A 16,252-nucleotide genomic window follows, 5' to 3' on the forward strand; every position below is an offset into this window, starting at 1 on the left:
CCCTTTTTTGTCAACCACTGTGGCAGCAGAGTCACTTTTCTGCTGTTTTTTCTCCAGGTTTTTGACTGCCTCTATATTTTGTTGTTATCTCTTGAGATGCTCCATCACAGCCGCAGTCAAACACAGTGCAAGGGCTTTAAAAGAGAGGGACGGTAACAGCAGAAAACAATGATGAACCCTTGCTTTTGTGCAAGGGCAGCAGAAGGTAGCTGTGCAGCTGCAGGTCGTGAAGGCAAACAGGGAAGCCAGAATTTTTTGACCCTCCCACCCTGCTCATTGCTGACTCTCGAGGGAAATAGCCTTGTCCTTCCCTTACCCTTTCAGGCAAGGATGTCTTCCACTGGGGAATTTAATCCACTGCAGAAAGGTTGTTATGTATCTTTTGAGGTTTTCAACTAAATGCTTTAGAAGTATAAAAATATAAAATAAAAAAAGAAATAAAAAAATCTATAATATATATATTCTATCTATAAAAATAATATATCAGAGCAGAAAAGCAATATAAAAAGAAAGAAAGCAACTCCTGTCTAGTGACTGAAGTTCCTAAGCCCATTTTTGCGCTGGAGACCACTTCACACTTACACCATCAATGGCTCTACTCAGCCATTTATTTTGAACTGGGGTATCTTAAACTCAGCGTCTCCACAAGCAGCTCTTACTACTGATGATACACATAAGGTAACACCTAAGATTAATTTAGGATATAATGAGTTTTCATCCCCCAGGAATCCAAGCATTATTATACATGGTAGCGACTGGGGTAGGTGCACTTGCAATTATTTCAGCCAGCACTGAAATTTGACACTTTGGAAGCAGAAGACACCATGATGGGGAAGGGTACATCAGAGCAGGTGCGTGAGGTGTCCAGGAGAGAGCACGGACAGCACTTTGAACCCTGCATGAAGTCATCGGATCTGCAGGATGGAGCAGACCCTGGAATCAAACCTCTCTGCTCTCACAGAAAGACAAATGCCTGGTTGAGACAAGCAAGCCAGCACCTTTGTTAGTTTGTGTTGTTACCACATCATAGTGGAAGAATGAACTGCAAAAATGGGCTTCTGTATCCATTCTGTGGCCCTGGCTTTTGAGGCAGAGGTACATTGAGGATCCCACCTAAGCAATGAGGAAGCCCTGCTAGGAGAGATGGTGAGACCACACTATTTTTTGGCCAACAGCTTGTTAGACCTACGCATGGATTAACTTGTGTACGGAGGAAAGAGCAGAAGCAGAGACTGGCTTCAGTTGGGTACAAAAGAGGTAAGCAAGCTTTTTATTGTGATTAGCTTCTCTTTAGCAGTTTGTGGAGGAGTAACATGAAGTGGGAGATTACAGAGCATTAGGTCCTCCAGAATGTAAAAAAAGATAAAGTCTGGGCAAGCCTTCCCAGCTCTCAACAGCCAAAGGCAACATCTTTCTTCTAGACCAGGGTTCCCCAGGACATCCGAAGGCTCTCAGTGCTGCACCGTGTCATTTTTAATTCAGTTAATTTGGTCTTACAATGGCCTAATACACATCAGAGACTAAAAGGTGTCACAGTAGCAGTGTAGATGGTGCCTGTACTGACAGTTGCTTCTGTGGGAGATGGCCACGTGCCCGGGGTAAAACAAGCAAACAATCAGAAAATACACGCAGGGCACTTCTCTCCCACTCCACAAATCTCCAGTCAGTAGGGGGAACTGCTTGTCTCTGGGCTCCTCTAGTTAACTCATCTGCAATCTGAATCACTCATAAAATCATAAGAAAATCTAAATAAATCAGCATCAGAAAACTTGCCACAGGCATTCGTTCCTGCAAGGACACGACCACTTTAACACTTGTCAGGGTCAGAGCACACAGCTGAGGAAATAGCCCTGGACAACTCTGCATCCCCAGGAGTATAAAACCAGAAGACACACAGAGCTGCCCAGCAGGCAGTAGGAACAGGAGCAATGGTAGCATTACTTAACTGTGTGCAATTTGCTCTCCCTCTCCTGATTTAAATTACACTGCCAGAAGAGACTGACAGTGTCTGGAATCAAATTGCTGAGAAAAGTGTCTCTTCAGAGGTAGAAGAAAAAAAAAAAAAACACACCCAAATAACTTGAGTGGAAATGGTCTTGCAAAATGCCTATTGTGATCTGGGACAGCAGGATCTGGGACTGAGGAGTTTTCATTAGGCTAACGCTCATTTAATTATGCCGGGCCAACCCCCTAATAACATGTTGTGAAATGAGGATTTGCACCACCGACATTTCTACAGTGCACACATCAATCTGGGTCTCTGCCTAAGATTTAGGCAGAGAAAGCACCGTCAAACAAGAGTCTCTGATCTGTTCCTTCACTTTTCCAGGTCACCGTGGACTCTGGGGACCATCTTCAGGACGATGGGCTTCTTCGGTTGCATGAAACCTTTTGTGTCCAAAACCAGGGGGATCTTGAGGAAAAAAGAAAACCAAAAGAGCCACGTAAGGTGGGGAAAAGGACAGTCATGACACTGAGAGAACCCCTACAGCCCCCACACATCTCAGCCACCCCTTTTTCAGTGCATTTCCTGACTTTACAGATGTGCTTATAAGACTATCACTAGTGCTCATGTAAAACAGATGTGAGCTGGAGCTCAGTAGCCCTCAGCCCTTGATGAATTGGTCAGCGAATGCTGGCGTCCACATGGACAGTAAGAGGCACTCAGTACGCTGCTCGATGGGCTGCACACAGAGGGAAAAGCAGCCAAAATCCATCCAGGGAGCAGCAGCTGAGGAGGGGCACACGGTGCCATTTTGTTTAATGATGAAACGTGTCAGCACTAAGGGGAGCTAGACTATAATGGGAGTTAGAGGAACAATAAGTTATCTGGGAAATGAAGAAACAGAGAGCTGCTCGAGCTGAGTACCAAAGAAAAAGTGTCCCCATGCAGAAAAGCACCAGGCTCACTTGGGGTGGAAATTTCAATAAAAAGAACATTTACAGCTAGTGGTGGAGGGAGTCATCTTGCAGGGCAGGTGGAAGTGCTTCACCAAGCCACCTCCACCGCTGCAATGCTGCTTATGTCCCAGCTCTCCTCCTTCCCAGCAGGACAAGGGCAGTACACCCCAGCCTGACAAGATGAGCTAAAAGCCCCAATAAGCTTTGCTTCAGGGAATTTCAGCAATGTGGCTCTGAGCCCAATGTGCCATCAGTGGAGGAGTGAGAGGATGTTGCAGCTCCCATGTCTGTATTCCAAAGGGATGTTCTGGGGTGAATTTTTCTCTTCCCCTCTGATCCAATACACACGACATCTTCTGAAGGAAAAAAGGGCTGAAAGAGACCCATAAACCTATGGGCACCAATAATACAATACATATTTAACTTGTCTCCCTTTAATTAAAGGCAGTTATAAAAAGAATCAATTTTATGGATTGCAGAGGACTAGAAAAATGTCATTAGACTTGGGGGAGGGTTGATAGGTCATCGCATTGTTAATGGACTATTACAGTCTTTCACCTCCGGGTTACTAGTTGAGTCACAATCTGAATCTGCAGAGATTCCAGCTGAGTGCTAGTGCCAAGTAATAACTCTGTGAGCATTTTTGTTTTATACAACAAATGTCCTTTGAATGCACTTGCTGCCCCCTCCACTCTGATCTCCTAAGCTTGTCTCATGAACAAAATGTATTAATGGCAGAGCCTTTTGCAGCAGCCAGGACAGCAAAGCTGGGTTGGGGCTGGAAACTGAGTGTCTACAGCCGAGAGTAACAGCAGATGCTACCTGCCTCTGAGTCATGGGGAGTTGCCCTGTTTTCAGGATATGCTGTGATGGTTGCTGGAAAATTACATCAGGCATTTCCTTTATGTCAAACAGCCCCGTCCTGCAGGGCCTGCACATCAGCACTATGTACAGCAATCATGGGAGCCCACGCAAAACCAAAAAAGGGTGGGAAGGAGGAAGGGAGCCTGTTCCCTGATTCTCCTCTGCCTCCAAGGACCTCCATAGCCTCAAAGGGAGGAGAGCCACCAATTCAAATTTATCTCAGACTGCACTTGGCTGAAAATTGTTACGCTTTAGAGGTCACCTGATGGCCTGTAAGAAATGAATTCTGCTGTTTCGGGGTCTCAAAGCGAATGGCCATGCTTGTGTGGCAAAGCACAGCCTTGGAGCAGGGGATATTCACTCTCTGGAGCAGGGTCTGCCTGAGCTGGGTCAAGGCAGAGTGGCAGGGAACAGTGGGTGCTGAACACCCTGCAGCTAGCTGCACCCTAGGTGAAGCAGAGCACTTCAGGGACTTCAGCCTGCTATATTTATTCCACCAACATCAATTCTACTTCTGTAGAGGCTTAAAAAATGTATCAGTAACTTGTGTTGAACCATTTAAAATAACTGGGAGCATTTAAATACGGTTATTCCCACATGCCTCTCTAATCCACAGTGAAATCTTCCTCCCTGGTCTCTGTGTGAAGCAGTAAAAACCCAGGTCTGCAAGAAGACAAGGTTCAGTGGTCGTGAATCTATCAGTCTGTGAACTCCTCAGGGATGAGGGATTTAATGTTCAGGTGGGACTGTTCCCTATTTGTCCTGAGATGCAGGCAAAAGACAGCACACAGGACCACCCCAGTGGGGCCAGAGAGCAGGTAATGACACACATCATCCCAAATCCTCACCGGAGTGTCTTTGCAGGGTCTGAACGAGAAGTTTTGCAGAAGGACAACCACAGCCATTTTCACCACGAGGAGAGCAAACCTCATTCCGATGCAGTTCCTGGGGCCGGCCCCAAACGGCAGGAAGATGTAGGGGTCGATGGATTCTCTGCTTTCTTTACTGAACCTGATTACAGAAAAATATGTAAGGTTAGAAAGAACTTCTGTTCTAGGTGTGTCAACTTTCAGATCTGAAGAGATGAGGGGTCTGGGAAGGCAAAGGCTTTTTGTTTCCGTGCATATTAGAAGAAACCAGCTAAGTCCCTTATTTTTGTCTCAATAGATGCCTTATGCCTCTGCTTTTATCCTGCTCTTTGGAGTTGGCTGTGCATCTCTGGGTGTGTCAGGTGAACAGGGAAGACCTGAAATATGCTAACAATTTCATAACTACTCTTTTCTCAGAACTCCCTCTAAGCTCAAAAACTGAACCCAGATTTCAAACCCTAAAACACACAGGTCTACAGCTTCACATCTTCCCTTTAGATCAAAGGCCTGAGCGAGCACAAAGACGTTCTCCCCCTGCGTGACTAAAAGGAGGGTTGCTTTTGAGACACCAGCCATTCCTCTCCTCGTCATGAAAAACAGGGAAGAACAATCAGCTTCACAGAGGAATTTTCCACTGAGCGTTTTCAGCGATCAGTTAGTTTTCATGTCAGGAAGCTTTTCATTCCCAGTGCACGAGGTCTGGGTAGAAACCTTAACCACATTAAGCCAGCAGTGAAGTATCTCTCTGCCAAGACACCAGCACAACCCGACGATGAACTTCCAGCGAGGCAAGTGATCCCTAAAGATTTCCTGTCCATCTACCCTTCTCCTTTTGTCACCTGGTGTAAGGACCAAGCTGCTGGAGTAACTGAGGTGCAACATGCTCCTTGCCAGATGCTCCCACTGGGGTGGTTCCCTCTGTAGCCAGCACAAGGTACATGGGCCACAAGGGTCTGTGCTGATTTCAGCAGCACACATCCCCCTCTGCCTTCTGCCTGATGCCGCTGCCATGCTGTGTTCCACAAGGGACCACATCTCCACACTGGGGTTAGCTTCCAGAGGCATTTGAGCCCATGGTGCAAGGGCACAGATCTGGGCCTGCTCTCCCTGGGCCAACCCTCAGTGCCTTCTAGGCCACCTGAAGGTGAGCAAGCCCAGTGTCTCCCAGGCATGCCACAGGCCTTTACCTCATGTCCCAGAAGTTGGCAGAGCCTCTAAAGCAAGGAGCGTTTCATAACTAGAGTTGAAAAATTAAGTTTTATTTCCTACCTGTCTTTGCCCTTCCACTGCTGATTTGCATGGCACCATGCCAGTCACCCAATGGCTCTCGTTTTAATATCTGGCCATAAACCCCTCAGTGTTACAGCTGCTGGGAGCTGCTCTCACTGTCGCTTCTTTCAATGCAGTTAATTAAATTCCATGCACAGTTTATGGATGTAGATCATAAAACTCCCCTCACGGTAATGCTGGGACTAGATGTCAGACAATGATAAATGCCTAATTTAAATGTTATAATCATGTGTTCCCCACTTTCACTGCCATTTCCCCTCCCAGGAACCAGGTCGAATGTGCAGCTATTTCTCGCACCAGGCCCTCACCTCTCAGGCCTGAACTCCTCCGGCTCAGGCCAGTATGCTGGGTCGCGGTGCATCACGTACGCTGGGATCATGACCACCATGTCCTTTGGAATAGTCACCCCGTTGAGCTCCACCGTCTTCTTACAGACCCGCTCAATCCGCCCCCCAGGGGGGAAGAGCCGGAGGGATTCGTTCACCACCATGTCGAGGTACTCCATCTGCATGATGGTGTTGTATGTGGGAGCAGCCTGGGGATGGCAGGGGAAACAAAGGTCTTAGGATGGTTATGAACACAGGACCTCAAACCCTACCCCAACACCAGAAACCAGAAAAGGGGAAACCTCAGCTCCAGCATCTGTTCCATTCTGTGTTGCTTCCAGCCTGGTTTGTGGTTCAGCAGCCACAAAAAATAGGTGAGAATGAGCCCAGAGTTTCCCCATCCTCTTTACCTTGTTGGGCAGGTTTGCATCAATCTCATCCTGGAGTTGCTGCTGCACATCAGGGTGTGTGGCCAGGTTATAGGCGATGTAGCTGAGGGTGGAACTGGTGGTTTCGTAACCAGCAAAGACAAAGACAAGAGCCTGGGCCAGAATCTCATCATCACTTAATGCTGAAAAGAGGCACAAAAAACAAGTGTAAGAAGCTGAAATCTACAGCACAAGTGTGATTAACCCTCAGAAATCCAGGATCCCACTTGTCAGTCCAGGTAATGCTATCAATAGCTACTTAACACCTGGTGAAGGAAATGTCCAGCTGACTTAGACTGGTAGCCTCTGGCACAGAGCAGGGTGGGTCTGGCACTGGTGTGAAGCCAGAAAACCACTGTCAAGGTCAGCAGTGTTCCTTTGCTGTCTTTAAGAGCAGAATTGCACCAGTGAAGATATGCAGAGCGTGAGCCTGATTTAGAAAAATCTGTTATCTTCTGGAACTGTGCTCTCTGAGAAAAAAAAAAAAAAAAAAAAGAAAAAAATGGTTATGTGCCAGGAAAAATTGGAGGTGAGGAGATGTCCAGCAACTGCTGTAAGCGCTGAGGTTAGCCACATGCTGCTGAGGGATTAGTAGCCCTGACCGTAGTTTGGCAGTGGTAATGAAGACAATACAGGATTCTGGTATTGCAGCAGCGTCCCAGTGCTGCCAGGATGCAGCCTGCAGTGCAGGGTGCCACACAAATTCCCTGTCTGTGCATATCAGAAGTTAACAAGCTTTCTGCCTTGATAGAAGCTGATGGTCTGGGCTATGCCTTGGCTGACCCTTTATTTTCTGAATCTAACAGTTAACCTAGGATGAGCAACAGAGATGAGCTTGTCGATGAGCAAGGTATGTGCAGCATATGTGCTTTGTGTGCTTTATGAAATACAGCCAACACCACTGGCCTTCAGAGAAGACAAAATAAGAAACAAAGACGCAAGGAGATATTCACTCTGTTTGCTTTTTGTTGGATAAATGGCCCTCAGGACTTACCCTAGGAAATGGGATATAATAAAATATGGCTGATATGTGATAAGCATCATTACGGCCCTGCTACTGAGACCTTGAAACTCCCGTAGAATAAATGACTACAATCCTCTCCTACTTCCATTCTTTAACCACATGAGGAACCACCTGCTCTCTGCTGAGGGCAGGAGAGCTCTCAGGACGTACTTTTGTATGAGTCATTCTCCTCAGCAGACTTGGAGCTGTTCTGTGAGCTCTGAGAGTCCACCATCAGCTGCAGGAAATCAACCCGGTCCTGGGGAGAGACGGAGGCAGTCAGAGCAGAGGTGAGTGGGCAGGGAGCAAACCTTGTCCAGCACGAGCTCCTTGCGGAGATGCCCACTTAACTCACAGCCCCCCAGCTTCAGAGCACGTTGGGGTTCAGACCGGAGACCCCCTATGAACACATAGGTTTTCCATTTGGAAGCCCAGGCAGGGGGTGTTTCTGGCCCTCCCACATTCGACGAGCAGGGAGCTATCATGGAGAGTAGTAGATGGATACCCCACAGCTGCTGAAGGCATGACAAGGGCCCTCCTGCACTCAGAAGGACTGTGCTATGGACAGAAAACGCCCTCTGGGCAGGACTCACCACGTGGTAGCCATTGTCCCGTTCCTTCTTCATCTTCATGAAGTTGCCACTGAAGAAATCCATGACTTTTGAGGGTAACAGAGTCACTTTCATCTTTTCCAGTACTGGGACAATGAAGGGGAACAACACTAAAAGGAGAGAAGTGAACAACATATTATAGCTCAAGGAGGCCCAAGACACATAAAACTGTCATGAAGCATAGAAAGAAGTGGGGTGAGTCTGAGTCCTGACCCAAAAAACTGCTCAAACTGCCTTTCATTGCCTTCAGATCTTTTTTCTTAAAAATAAAATAAAATTAAATTAAATTAACAGGCCTCAGCTGACATGCAATAGCACTTGAGAATCTCCTGGCTTTCTACTATGGTATGTCCTCAGTTCTGCACTGAGTGCAGCTCTTGGTGATACACAACAACAGCTCTCCACTGCAGAAAGGATCTCTGCTTGTAAGAAGGTGGAGCAAAGACCCACATAGGGCTGTACATATCTTGACTGTGATTTCCCAGGGGAAATATTTCTACAGTCCTGCTAGGGTGAATGTAATCCTGCAAAGTGCACCTCTCAGATGTCAAAGAGGACTCAGATACTGAGGGAGCTAAAAGGAAATGCAGGTGGTCACCGCACGTGACCGACTCAGGGCTGTATGAAATGAGGTGTGTCATACCTAATAATAGGAACACGGGGTTTAGAAAACTGAATTTGAGAAATTTCTTTATGTTGGTGACAAAGGGGTCATTGGGGTTGTTCATGGAGTCAATATCCACACTGAAAGAAGTGCTGACCACTACGTCCATGCTGTAGGCTCCAAAAATGCTGAGTAGAGAAGAAAAAAAGAGTGAATGGGATGAGCACAACCAGAACAGTGAATAATAGCCAATTTAGGAGCAATCCTTGAGAGAGGGAAGCTCTTTTACATTTTAATCTGTAAAAGAGACTGTAAAAATGGCATGTAAAAATACCACATCTGTGACTTGCAGGGCTTCTGGAATGGGCCCAACTGCTGCCTTGAAATGCATCCCCAATAAAATGAGATGGGGAACCCAGCACAGTTACCCAGCCTGAGCCAAGCAGAGCACAGCAGGCCCACTGCAGAGGAGCACAGCTGAGAAGGGCTCTGTGCTGCAGCATGGAAATTACAGAATCACAGAATTGTAAGGCTTGGAAGGGACCTCCAGAGATCACTGGGTCCAACCCTGAAATGTCTCTCCAGAACAGCTCCTTTCCCACACCGAATACATACTCTTTCCTGTCAGCCTCACAGAGTTACTCACTCCTTCACGGTCACGAACTCATCATTAGCCACTTTCTTCTCAATGTTTTTCACTAATTTTTCACCATAGAGCTTAATGATAGGGAACATCTGAAATGCAAACCAAAGCAGAAGGAACTGAGACTCTTTCACCTTCTCCAAGCAAGGCTGGGGCAGCTCCATGCTGCCGTCTGCCACAGGCCACGGTGAGCGAGTCTTTGGCTTCTGGGGGAAGGGGACAGGTCCCAGCACTCCTCCAGCTTTTGGTGCAAAATACCAGCAGCCTCTGCTTTACCTCCTTCAGCTTCCCACTGGTGAAGGTTGGAGACAGCACCGTGCGGATCCTTTTCCACTTCTCGTCTTCAGCCACATTGAGGGCTGACTCCAGAATTCCATTCAGACGGAAGTTCTGCAAGAGAATTTCAAAGCGAAAGGGACGTGGTTATACAGAGCAATGGGTGAAGGTTTCTGCCTCCTATTGACATTACAGCAATGCAGAGAGGCAAACAAACAAATGAACAAAAAAAAAAGGAAAAAAAAAAAAACAACCACTATGGAGTGTTGACTTGGCCCCTGTAGTCATAGCAGCTCTATCTCAAACAGCAAACAACAGAAATGGAAACAGCAGTGCAAGAGGCAGAAACAGCTCAGTTCTAGCGTACATCCAGGCTGATGCCCCAGCCAGAACGGCCTCTCCACCTCCCTGGCAGAGTTTTGTTGTCAGTACTGTCAATAAGGTGGGGCACAACAGAGAGCAAATACTCGCTGAAGGGCTCAGAGAGACTCGGAAGCAGAGAAGGAGAACAGAAACCAAGAAGAAACCTTCCTTTCTTGCTGCATTCGCTCCCCACCAGAGAGGAAAACACAGGACAAGATACCCACCCGGCGGTTGGTAAAATTGGTATAGCACTCCTTCACCAGGATGGTTTTGATGACGACGGGGTCGAGAATAGCCAGCACAGGCTGCCTGCCATCAAAAATCCTAAGCCAAGAGAAAGCCACGGTCAGTCCATTGCTCATGGGCAGCTGGAGTGAGAGCAGGCTGCTTTGCCCAGGGGCAGAGCGCTGCGCAACAAGCGCTGCAGCCCGCAGGGTTTAGGCCAGCTGAGTACCCTCTGACAAAGCTGCTAAAGGGATGGGGTTGAAACGGGTTTATTATGCAGTAAAACAGGAGAGAGGGGAAAAAAGTACAGTGCCAAACACAGACAGCATGAGCACTTCTAGCCATCATCTGTGCTATTAGAGAAGGATTTCCAAAGCAGTGTGTGTTCGGATAAAAGGCAGCTTTGGCTGTGACATTGATCCCCGCATTTGGGCTGTCTGAGCTGTGTTTCGGTAACTGGTGGCTGCAGTCAATAAGCCCATACTGAATGGCCACCTGTGGGGTAAAGAGATTTCCCTGCGTGGCCTACAAGGCAATAAGAGGGGAAAAAAATAAGTCTCATCTGCCTCTTCTGTTTTCCGGTCACCAGAGGCAGGAAAACTTAAAAGCCAAAGGGCAGGAGCCTTGGGCCACAGCCGAGGGAAGCTGCCGTCTTCAAGAGGCTTGAGAACATTTAATCTTTCCAAAAACATGCTCTGTTTCATGAAGTTCCTACGATTTTTGTGCACCAGTTTTGCTTTGTTCTGCGAGGTTCCCAGGAGAAGCACGATAAGAGCCCCAATCCTGCCCGCACAGAGCCAGCGCTGGGCAGGGAGCAGGAGGAAGGTTTAAAGGTGGCTCGTGCCCCGACTCTGGGAGAAGCAGGGAGCAAGATGAAACACACCACAGCAGCCTGCAGCTCGCTTTCTGCTTCAGACAGACACAACAGCGGCTTCAAAGGCTTGAGGCTCAGTTTGACACCAGCAGTGGAGTTTTCTGGGCAGGTTGCATGGTTGGGAAATTATCATTGCCTTCCCTCGCTAATGCAGCTGGAGCTAAGAGATAAAGGCACCGCCGTGCTGATGTGATGGGTGCTGGAGAATGGGGGAGCTGCCTGTCCCTGAGGTCACTAACACCACTGTTTAGCTTTGAATGCTCCCAAAGCGGGGAAAAAAAAAAAAATATCAAGACCCCCCCCCCCAGCTGGCTGCCATCATCCCACCCCAGCAAGAGAGAAGGCTGGAGACTTTCTCAATGGTGAACCTCTTTTTTCCCCATGTCCCAAGCCATCACTGCTGGAATGACAGTGCAGGGACATGGTGGCAATCCTCCCTTTCCCATTCTATTTTGGGACAGAGAAGCACCCCAAACAGAGAATTTTGTTCTGCAGAAAGAAACTCACCCCCAGATTTTACCGTATTTTTCAAAGCACATCTGATCAAAATTCAGGATTCCCTGCAAAAGAAAGGAGATATGAACAGTTCGCAAGCGAAGAGTGATCAAAGCAGGTCCCAGCCTGCAGCTGGGAGCATCCCACGGACCCATCCTCAGAGGCAGAGGCTGGCGGGTGCACGGCAGCCCTTAAGAGCCACGTAGGCACTGAGGGGACATTTGCGCTGGAGGTAAAAAGAGAGCAGAGAAAGAAAACCGCACTTTCAACTTCCACCAGCCAACCAGAGCTAAAAATATAATGAAGACAAGGTACGACAGGGTACACAGCTCTAGTGTGAGCAGAGTCAGCAGGCAGAACTAGATCCCAGCACGTCCTTTCATCTTCATCTCAACAGGTTAGAGCTGCTACTGCCTCATCCTCCTGAGATCTTCCACAGTAGTTACTGAACCAGAGTGATGAGGGCTCTTCTGTTTTCCTTTGTTCCCATTAAGGTTTTAACTGATGTTACATGTAAGGATGAAACTTTTGGGACACATAACACTCACCATGCATCAACTAAACCATTAGTAAGAGACCATGTGTCATGCTGTAAACTCAGTGAACACAAGGTAAAACTCCCCTTCCATTGAAGCTGAAGCTAATACATTTCATCCTGCGTTTGCGGGCAGTTATCTGGAACCAGCTGATACCCAGTTACTTGGTAAGGTTTGCTAACTTGGTCATACTTGTTTTATTTGGAAATCTATTCATCTGGCTTAGTTTTGGGGTGGTGCAACAGATGGCAGGACAGGGCACTGCTGGGGTCTGACCCAAAGCACAAAGTACACAATTCTCACAAATCGGCAGCTTTAGGTATCTCCTCAATATTTTTTTTTTTCCTGTTTCCAACAGTTCTTCAGCTGCTGGGGAGTGGGAGAAAAATCTAGAAATCTAAAGGGGAGCTAATAGCTTAAATTATGAATGAAACACACAACACTCCTCATTCAGGTCAGTAAGAACCTTAAAGTAATTTTTGCGTTCTCTGCGTATCCACAGAGCTTCCTACCTGGAATCGTCATTGCCATTATCAGGGAATCAAGAACAGGCAAAGAGGTGCCCAAAGAATAGAAAAAAACAGTGCCACCTACAAGTAAGCCCCCAAGGCAGATCTGTAGCAGCAGCTGCCCATACTCACGTGCCGGTACTCCATGAGTGTTCCCAAAAACGGCAGAGGCCGGGGCCCAGGAATGCCCAGCTTCTTGAAGGTCTGGTAGGGCCATATCCCATAGCTGCCAAGCAAAGCCAGTGTGTGAGATGCGTTCACATAACAAGAAGAGAAGACTCTTCACCCTAAGCACAGCGAGCAGCTTACGTAGCTGCTTCTTGCCCCACAGAAAAAGCTGAAATTATGGACAAGCAGTGACAGACCTGCTGAGGCTGCTCTCCTTCTGCAAGAAACCCAAGACCATTTGGGGTACATCTCTGTACAAGACAAGGGCTGATAGCAGCTGCAGCCCAGCCTAGGCAAACCTAGGCATCTCAGACCTTTGCTCAGGGGCTGCATCTCATTGCCAAGGTCAGACAATGGTGACTCAGGAGACCGAAGGGAGCCTCAGTGGGACCAAGTTCCCAAGCTGAGACCTGCCTTTGGCTTTACAAAGACCTGCTGTGAAGCCCAGGTGGAAGAGCCAGAGCAGCACAGCAGCCAAGCAGGGGCATAAATTAAAAAATCCAAATTAAGTTTTTGCCTGTGTAGCTCCCTATAGTTTCCATGAGTGCTGTAAGCAAAAGGGTAATTTTGCCAGCATAACTATTTAAGCAGGGGCTTCTGCTGGCAGAAGCAGGGCAGACTTTACCCAGTGCCTACTCACTCCCAGCTTGCACAGCCCAGCCCTTTGCAACCAGGCAGTTTGCTGCAGCAAAAACAGAATTACTCCTCCCTTTGGCTCTGTGTGGCAAAGCAAAAACAACAAACAAAAGAAAACAAAACAAAAACAAAAACCACAGAAGTTCCTTTTAATCCTTCCAATCGTTTCTTGCTGACAGGGAGGCAGGCAATGCTCTCTGACTTCCTCCAGCAAAGATTTCCTTTGTCCCACCCACCCCCTTTATCAGCCCCCATCTCAGCCTTGCAGGTAGCATGGAAAGACTCAGGATTGTTTTTTTTTTTAACAGTAATTAATGCACCAGGGCACTTCCTACTGAGTGTGATGCCCCTGTGAGCCCTGGCTGCCCACGCACAGGGACTTCTCCTCCCCAGGCACCCGTCGAGACCAGCCTCTACTCACAGGACCAGGAGGCTAAGGAAAATGATGAGGAGTGTCCAAGTGGCTAGGGAGAAGTCTGGCAGGAGATTCATTGTTCCTCCCAGCCTGACAGCACTTGTCTCCTGCACCGCCCAGGCCTGGGTTTATGAGGTTTGGGGCTGACCTTCAGCTGCAGCTGCGCTCAGATGACGTGGAAGGAGGAGTTGTGCTGCCTCGGTTGCTCAGACTTTAACCCTTGGGCAGATTTGTCGTCCCTGGATGGTACCAATACCATGCCTGGCCCTGAAGGTTTTGTGACGTGAAACTGCTGAGGGTGCAATTTTCAGCAGGGGAAAAGGTAGCGAAGGGGGAAGACATCCATAAAACACCTTCCTGGGAGCGGCAAGGCTCCGGCAGGGCGTAGGGAGCTGCCCGCTGCTCTTGTTGCAGCCACCTGCTGCCGGCCGTGCTCTCTGTAGCCCCACTCAGCCCAGCTGTGCTTTCACCATGTCCGTTGCTTTTATCAAGGGGTGTGGTCGGGAGGGGCTAGGCAATGCTAGGAACTGCCAGGTTCCTAGACAGATTGCGTGTGGCCGTGCCCCTGGGCCAACAGCATATTTTGCCTCTGCCCTAATGTTTGCAAAACAGGTCCAGGCTCACCTCCAGGCCTGTATTGAAGAGCCAAGAAGCAGCACTGACACTTGTCCTAGGACAACATCTCAGACGTCCCCAGCTTTGCATGGCCATGATGTGCTTGGTGATTTATGTAGTCAGTGACAGATGGGAATCAATTAAGCAGTTTATAGGGGCACGTGCCTGAGTTCTGCTCCCCAGATTGCACTGAGCAGCCAAAACCCCGTCAGCATGGGGCTGCAAACGCCTGGTGACAGGAACCTTACTTCCCTTTTGCTGGGCTCTTACAAAGCACCTGGACCTGAGGAGGCCATGCCTGGGCACTTATCCTGTATCTTTACATCCAAAGTCCAGTTCTCCCCACATGGGTGATGCTGGGGACCACCAGCAGGATGTCAGGGGCTGCAGTTAGAGGTGCTCGGGGGCAGATGTGTCCCTGCGAGGGCTGCAGGTGCGGGTTAGCTGCCTTGCTTCCCTCACACAAAGCCTTTGATTTTCCAATTACCTCTGCTAATAACTGGTGTGATATCTCAGCGGGAGGTGGGTTTGTGGTTGGGTATTTTCTCCTCTCAGACAGAAACTGAGGCAAAGCCTCAGCAAAGAGAGAGGCTAGCCCCCCTTCTCGCTCCCTCAGAAAGTAAATAAATTGTGCAGCAGCTTCACACACTAGGAAATCACTCCTTTCATCGCAGATGGGTCTGGTGGGAGCAATTTACTCATCTGTAGGTGACTGACAGTCTAACAGACCAGCCAGGAGTAGGAGCAAACAAGACTCAGAGCCCAACAAACCCACGGTGCCACCGCGCTGGGGCTGGCAGGGGACAGTGGCACCATCCTGACCACACGAGGAGCACGTCCCCTCCCAGTAGAAACCTCCCCACAACCTCACGGTGATCAAGGAACCACATACAGGAGGGGAAAACACGCTGCTGTGGCTCTGGAGATGTTCCTGCAGCTGGGCAGTGGAGGGTCACAGCTGAAAGCCACATCCACTGGGCTCTGCGCCTGGCTGCTGAACCTTTACAAAGTCTTTACTTACCCAATTTTTCAATACATATACATTTTTTTGCTCGTCTCCTGGAGCACTGTTGTCTCTCTGGCTTGACAGACTTTGAGAAAAATCGCAGTCAATAAAAGTCGTATCTCCTCTGAGAAGATGCCCTTCATGGTCTGCTCAGCCCCTGACCACCCACATGCTGCTGTCTGACAAGAGAAAAATCAAAAGGAGCAGGGGGGAATTGATCCTATCTTACTAAATTAGGTATTCCCCCCCAAATTGTCATCACCAGTCAGAGCTGCAGATCCTGAACACACCACATAATTTTATATGAAATGAGGGTATTAAAGCAATCCTGCTATACTTAGACAGCCCTTTGGACCAGACGCGATGGGGGAACATGTCCTTACTGAGGCTATTTCTGTAATGAGAATATCACTGAAATGGCACCCAGGAGGGAAGACGCGGAGTGGAAGGCTCTCCGCAGGATGATTCTGGAAACATCTGAGCGCTCGGAGGGCACCCGGTGAATGCCTGCACACAGGCACGGTCCAGAGTCCTGTGGTACCGACTGGGACGTGCTGGGTGCTTCCCACCTCAGGTGTGCAGTGAACAGGTTAAG

General features: G+C 48.4%; 1 protein-coding gene across 1 annotated transcript; it reads right to left on the reverse strand.

Annotated features, from left to right (window-relative positions):
- Window positions 1–1,239: 1,239 nt before the first annotated feature.
- LOC118249116 (cytochrome P450 3A24-like) lies at window positions 1,240–14,141 on the reverse strand. Its single transcript, XM_035548780.2, has 13 exons — window positions 14,043–14,141; window positions 12,950–13,043; window positions 11,785–11,837; window positions 10,403–10,502; window positions 9,816–9,929; window positions 9,543–9,631; window positions 8,936–9,084; window positions 8,275–8,402; window positions 7,853–7,940; window positions 6,661–6,821; window positions 6,233–6,459; window positions 4,614–4,776; window positions 1,240–2,413 (listed from the first exon to the last, which is right to left on the reverse strand). Exons 1-13 carry the CDS (start codon window positions 14,111–14,113, stop codon window positions 2,318–2,320), a joined length of 1,533 nt encoding a protein of 510 aa, XP_035404673.1. The 5' UTR covers window positions 14,114–14,141; the 3' UTR covers window positions 1,240–2,317.
- Between the last annotated feature and the right edge of the window lie 2,111 nt (window positions 14,142–16,252).

The sequence above is a fragment of the Cygnus atratus genome, chromosome 15 (assembly GCF_013377495.2).
Source record: "Cygnus atratus isolate AKBS03 ecotype Queensland, Australia chromosome 15, CAtr_DNAZoo_HiC_assembly, whole genome shotgun sequence".
Lineage (NCBI taxonomy): Eukaryota > Metazoa > Chordata > Aves > Anseriformes > Anatidae > Cygnus > Cygnus atratus.